At 46.5% G+C, this 7,200-nt stretch overlaps 1 protein-coding gene across 1 annotated transcript in view; it reads right to left on the reverse strand.

The window, feature by feature from the left end:
* Window positions 1-579: 579 nt before the first annotated feature.
* LOC111975824 (nuclear factor 1 A-type-like) overlaps window positions 580-7,200 on the reverse strand; it is a 159,985-nt gene continuing 153,364 nt past the window's right edge. Inside the window, 1 exon segment of the mRNA XM_024004433.2 lies at window positions 580-729. Coding sequence (XP_023860201.1) covers window positions 715-729 — 15 coding nt within the window. The 3' untranslated portion in view covers window positions 580-714.

Raw genomic sequence — 7,200 nt, forward strand, 5'->3', positions numbered from 1 at the left:
GGTTGGTATCCGAGCCAGCTAAAACCTCCACATCCGCGAGCCACCCAACCAGGGGCAATACCCCCAACAAACTCAACAGAGTCCGGAACAACAAGAGAGGGAAAGAGGGCAAAGACGGAGAGAAACAAGAGCTTTGATCTTCCCCTCGTTTCGGCACATACACGTACACAGGACGCATAGCTCTCTGTGCCTTCTCGCCCGCCGGACCCTCTTCAAAGTTCGGCGTGCGACGACGAAAGGTATAGGAAGCTCTTTGATTTAGTCACGTGATCATGCCCCCTCCGCGGCAAAGTGGGTGGACGAGAAGAAAGAAAAGGAACCAAGACGACGTGCACTTTCCCCAGGTATATAGGCTGCTAGCTCTCTTCAATAAACAGTTGAGGGACTGGTACCTATATATGAATATAGGCATAAAACCAACCATTGGAATGGGGGATTATATATGGGCTATATAGATATATAGTGTATCTAGCGGTGAGTAGCTCTCCTCTTTTTTCTGGGGGGGGGGGTGTTGTTGTAGCCATGCTGATGCTCTAGTCTCTCAGGCGCTGGGGGTAGGAGACGCGACAGATTTGGGGCGGGCTGTTGGGCTCTCTCTGTCAGATGCGTGGGCACGTTTGCGGGGTGTTGGTCGGTTCAGGTCGGGTCGCACTCAGGGGAGAAAGTAGGGGGTCCAGCGATCTGTCCACCGGGTGGCGAGGGGGTCTGGAGTCCTTATCCCAGGTACCACTGCAAAACAGCGAGAAGGACAGAGGGAGAGAAGAAGAGCATACATTTCAGATGAAGTTCATTTAAGCAGACAGTACGTCCTATTGTTATGTCCGAGTCTGATACGCCAGCCCGCGCAGTTCCTTTTTGTCAAGAGTCGTTGCTCTCTCTCTACTTAGTACCTAGTTGCCATGGTGTTCCTATACTCTCCAGCCAGCCAGTCACATTGTGCCTTTTTCTCTGAACAATTTCAGCCATGAAATTCAGCCCTACATGATCAAATAGCAACACCCACTGGATTCTCCAATTACATCAAATGAACTACAGGACAAAATACAAACCCTCCAACCCCAAAATACCTATGGGGTTGATGGTATCCTAAATGAAATGATAAAATATACAGACCACAAATCCCAATTGGCTATACTTAAACTCTTTAACATCATCCTCAACTATGGCATATTCCCCAATATTTGGAACAAAGGACTGATCACCCCAATCAACAAAATTGGAGACAAATTTGACCCAAATAACTACCATGGGATATGCGTCAACAGCAACCTTGGGAAAATCCTCTGCATCATCATTAACAGTCGACTCGTACATTTCCTCGGTGCAAACAATGTACTGAACAAATGTCAAATTGGCTTTTTACCAAATTACTGTACGCCAGACCACGTATTCACCACGCACACACTAATTGACAAACAAACAAACTAAAACAGAGGCAAAGTCTTCTCATGCTTTGTTGATTTAAAAAAAGCTTTCGACTCAATTTGGCATGAAGGCCTGCTATACAAATTGATGGAAAGTGGTGTTGGGGGAAAAACATACAACATTATAAAATCCATGTACACAAACAACATTTCTTTCCACAGGGCCGGGGGGGTGAGACAGGGATGCAGCTTAAGCCCCACCCTCTCAAATATACTTATTTTATTACTTTAATATATATATATATATATATATATATATCAACGAATTGGCAAGGGCACTACAACAGTCAGCAGCACCCTACTAGAAACTGAAATCAAATGTCTACTGTTTGCTGATGATCTGGTGCTTCTGTCCCCAACCAAGGAGGGCCTGCACCTAGATCTTCTGCACATATTCTGTCAGACCTGGGCCCTGACAGTAAATCTTAGTAATACAAAAATAATGGGTGTTCCAAAAAAGGTCCACGAATACAAATTCCATCATCTCGACACCGTTGCCCTAGAACACACAAAAAACTATACAGTTGTGGCCAAAAGTTTTGAGAATGACACAAATATTAATTTTCACAAAGTCTGCTGCCTCAGTTTGTATGATGGTAATTTGCATATACTCCAGAATGTTATGAAGAGTGATCAGATGAATTGCAATTAATGAACTGAATCCCCCAAAAACATTTCCACTGCATTTCAGTCCTGCCACAAAAGGACCAGCTGACATCATGTCAGTGATTCTCTCGTTAACACAGGTGTGAAGGAAGGAAACGAAAGGAAACGATTCCCAAACCTTCCATAACAAAGCCATTACCTACAGAGAAATTAACCTGGAGAAGAGCCCCCTAAGCAAGCTGGTCCTGGGGCTCTGTTCAAAAACACAAACAGACCCCACAGAGTCCCAGGACAGCAACACAATTAGACCCAACCAAATCATGAGAAAACAAAAATATAATGACTTAACACATTGTAAAAAATGTACAAAAAAAGAGCAAACTAGAATGCTATTTGGCCCTAAACAGAGAGTACACAGTGGCAGAATACCTGACCACCCAAAATTAAGGAAATCTTTGACTATYTACAGACTCAGTGAGCATAACCTTGCTATTGAGAAAGGCAGCCGAAGGCAGACCTGACTCTCAAGAGAAGACAGGCTATGTGCACCCTAGTCATTTTGTGGGCAGTGTGCTCATAACCTCCTGCCAAATGTATGACCATATTAGAGACACATATTTCTCTCAGATTACACAGACCCACAAAGAACACGAAAACAAATCCAATTTTGATAAACTCCCATATCTATTAGGTGAAATACCACAGTGTGCAATCACAGCAGCAACATTTGTGACCTGTTGTCACAAGAAAATGGTAACCAGTGAAGAACAAAACACCATTGTAAATACAACCTATATTTATTTATTTTCACTTTTGTACTTGAACTATATGCACATCCTCACAACACTGTATATAGACATAATATGACATTTGAAATGTTTTATTGTTTATTCTACTTTTGTTTATTATCTATTTCACTTGCTTTGGCAATGTAAACATATATTCCCCATGCCAATAAAGCCCCTTACATTGAATTGAGTGTGTGTAGTGGTGGTGTTTACATCCTTCAGTGAAATGCCATGTTTATTGCTCTCTCCATTGTTCACGTTTCCAGTGAGCAAGCGCCCTGACACCTCTCCCTCCGTTCCTCTCTCTCTCTCTTTCCCTCCTCCCCCTCTTCTCAACTTCCCTCCTCCCTGCCCCAAGTTGAAGTTCATGCACCATTAGCAAGACCCGGCCCATGGATACCTCCCTGTGTATCCCGCTTTCTCCCTCTCTTCCCTCACTCGGCCTCTTTCTCCCTCTCTTCCCTCACTCGGCCTCTTTCTCCCTCTCTTCCCTCACTCGGCCTCTTTCTCCCTCTCTTCCCATCACTCGCCTCTTTCTCTCCCTCTCTTCTCAATGGGCCTCTTCCTCCCTCATCTTTCCCCGCACTAGCCTCTTTTCCCTCCTTCCCGCACTAGGCCCTCTTTCTCCCTCTCTTCCCGCACTAGGCCTCTTTCTCCCCTCTCTCCCTCACTCGCCTTTCTCCCTCTCTTCCCACTAGGTCTCTTTCTCCCTCTCTTTCCCGCATTAGGCCTCGTTTCTCCCTCTCTTCCCTCACTCGCCTCTTCTCTCCTCTCTTCCCCTCACTAGGTCTCTTTCTCCCTCTCCCCTCACTAGGTCTCTTTCTCCCTCTCTTCCCTCACTCGGCCTCTTTTCTCCCTCTCTTCCCTCACTCTGCCTCTTCCTCCCTCTCTTTCCCTCACTCGGCCTCTTTCTCCCTCTCTTCTTTTCTCCTCATTCCTCTCCCTGTCCGCTTGTTCTCCCTTGTCCACTGTTCCCGTGAGTTTCGGAGCAGCCAGACGCTGCCGCAGCACTGTGCTACTGATTCAGAGGGAGCTCAGACACACACACACACACACACACACGACACAACGTGGAAAACACACACACAACATGCACTCTGATACACATGCACGAAAAGCAAACAAATATGAGCAAAATAACAGACCTAGCGTCTCTCCTTTTTGGTTCACTTACACGTGTACTCAAAACCAACAATGAATGAAATCATCTGAACATGAAGTATTCCATATAGAGGAAAGAAGCATCAAACTAAGTCATGAGACTAGAGGGGTGAAAGGACCCAAAGGCTAAAACGAAAGGCTTGTGTTTCAAATGAAGGTATCAAAAATCAAATCAATTTATATTAGTCACATAGACATGGTTAGCAGATGTTAATGCGAGTGTAGCGAAATGCTTGTATTGTTTGGTGTCCTGCTTGTGCGTTATGTATATATGTGTGGGTGTCTGTCCTGGCGTTGTGTGTGTGCTCCTGCACGTTGCTAGCCGCTCTTTTCCTGCCCGCCCGGCCTGTGAGTGTTGCTGGCTCGTGACTCGTTGAAATTCTACTGGCCCGGAGCCGCGCACGCTGCTGCTCGGCCGGCAGAGAAGAGACTGGAAGGTTAGTTTTTAATCAATACAAGTTGCTGACGCTAGGACTTTCTGCCTCGCTCACTCTCTCTCCTCTCTCTCTCTCCTGCAGTGCAGCTCCTTCCCTCCCCCATCCTTGTCTACTAGTAACTTTCAAACCCCCCCCCCGGACTCCTTTTTCATCTCATCCCTCCTTCCTACTTCCCTACCGCCCCCTTCTTCCCCTGTCCTGGGAGCCGGGCTCTTGCAGACCAAACAAGTTGTGTGTGTGTGTGTGTGGACAGTGGGGTAGTGTTACCACACAGTGCTGTGCTGGTACTTTGTGATTTAAATACAAATACTCAGACACTGTCAGGGCACAGTACTACAAGCACAAGAATGATTGAATAAAATGGGGACGAGAGAGAGAGGGGGGGGGGGTGAGAGAGCGAAGGATGACGAAAGAAAGCAAGAAACCACACACAAGTAGCAGACGGACACGTTCAATTGATTACCAGTGTGTGTCTTGTTAGTAGAACCAGAGGAAGATGTTATTGGGGACATGTGTTGCTCTGTTAGGCTAGACTGGGGTGGTTGGAGCTGGAACTGGTGCCTCAGGGCTCCACTATAACTCTAACCATTACACTGTGGTGTGTTCCAGTGCCCACAGGAATGCCCACCAGATGCCCGGTCGGGGATGAACAATGCCATGTGTTGTGGGGCCCGAGCGGGCACAGGGAGGTGGGGCGAGAAATGGCCCTTTGTGACCCCCCCATGTGCCACTAGTGACCGCACACACATGGGCAAACACACACGTAGGCATGTACGTACACACACACAGAGAGATAGAGAAAGAGGGAGAGACTCCTCTGTGCCCGCTGTCCGTCGTGAGGGAGGCGAATAAAAGCAACGTTGTTTTTATTCAGTGGTCTGACGGAACACAAACTGGTGAGGAGCTCCACCGCAGGCAAGACCATACTTCAGTCATTCTCTCGTCCCCTCCATCCTTCGCCCTCTCTCTTTCACTCAATCCATGCCCCTCTCTTTCTCCCTCCCGTCTCTCTCTTTCCGTCCCTCTCTCCCTCCCTTTCTCTCCCTGAACGAGACATAAGACTGTAAAGACACAGACCTGGGTGTTTCTGCCACTCAGACACAGAGAGTGTTTGGAGACCTACAGGTATGTTGTGTGGTTACAGCCTGGGCCCAGATTCACAAAAAAACTTCTTATGCAAAAAACGTAAGAAGCTTCTAATGAAAAAATGTGCAATTCGTAAGTGCAATTCCTTAACAATATCTTACGTTTGATTGATTTTCCTACGAACTTCTGAAATATATTCTTACAAATCTTCTTAAGATGTGTGTTGCTAGGCAACCGTTTTAGCTAGTTATCTAGCTAGCAATGGCAATCYTGTTAGCATATTTCTTACTGAGATTACTGTTCTAAAACATGTTCTTGGGTTTAAAATAATCAATACRGAAACTTTCTGATTCATTTTGTGAGTGAATTTAAACATGTTAAATTGCTTTCATGAGCTTTTTCTCTCACTGCCCTTAGTTTGAATTTTTTGGTCTTATTATTTAACCAGGCAAGTCAGTTAAGAACAAATTCTTATTTACAATGACGGCCTACCCCGGCCAAACCCGGACGACGCTGGGCCAATCGTGCACCGCCCAATGGGACTCCCAATCACGGCCGGATGTGATACAGCCTGGATTCGAACCAGAGACTGAGAGTGACGCCTCTTGAACTGGGATGCAGTGCCTTAGACCACTGCGCCACTCGGGAGCCCAGTTTAAGATAAAGGTTTAGCTGTCTTGGACTTAAGAACATTTGCAATACTTTTATTTTCTGACTTCTTCTTAACGTTTTGCTTAAGGAGAAACATAAGAAAAAGCACGAGAACATTTCCAAGAACCTTTTTGAGGAATAGCAACTTTGCTTAACTTCCTTCTTAAGRCTGTAGTTAAGGAAAGAATGGCAGTTAAGAAGAGATTTCTTCTTAAGAAGGTTTTTGTGAATCTATGCCCTGCTCTTTTTTTCAGGACATTCTTTCTACCTCCAATCTGGGGCTAGATAGATAGACATCACACAACCAGACCAGTAAAAGTGGTGGTGGTGGTGAGGGCAACTATTTAATACGAGAGACAGCGAGAAAGGACGACAGAAAGAAAAATAAAAAAATTTAAAAGAGAGAGAGGGAGACCTAGAGTCCCAGGGTTGGAACAGTAAATAACACACAGGCCCAGGGAGAGAGAAAGGTGGGGATTCCAACCCTCACACTCTAGCTCTGCAGCTGTTTGCTCTGGGGCTGTCTGTGTGTGTGCGCGCGTATCGGTGTGCGTGAGCGTGTGCACAGTACGACGCTAGCAGCAGGTAACAGACAGCCGCTCTGCGCTCATCTGTCTGGGTGTCCTATCTGAACGCCTTCAAGGTGAAGCTGGTTTTATATGGATGGGTTGGTGCACACACACACACACAGACTGACAGACACACACACACTTCACACTTGAGTCATCGAGTCAAGCATGGCGCAGTGTGGAGCGAGAGAGAAGCAGAGGAGAGAGGGGGAGTTAGGAGGAAGGACACACACCCGGGGAAAGAGTGTGGTGTGGGATCTTGGCCTGTTCCTTTAAACTCCCTTTCAATGGAACCAGTAATCTCATCACGTGGAGAAGTGCTGACTCAGGCCGCCGGGTAAAGTGCCTGCAGATGAGTGTCATCTCAGAGGAGTTCAGCCTCATGTAATGCAAACCAGCTCCCAGCACCCAGAGTGGTGCGCTGATGAAACCACCTCTCCCTCGCGCCCCACATCCCTTCCCTCTACCCCTCTATTCC

Source organism: Salvelinus sp. IW2-2015, linkage group LG16 (assembly GCF_002910315.2).
Source record: "Salvelinus sp. IW2-2015 linkage group LG16, ASM291031v2, whole genome shotgun sequence".
Classification (NCBI taxonomy): Eukaryota; Metazoa; Chordata; class Actinopteri; order Salmoniformes; family Salmonidae; genus Salvelinus; species Salvelinus sp. IW2-2015.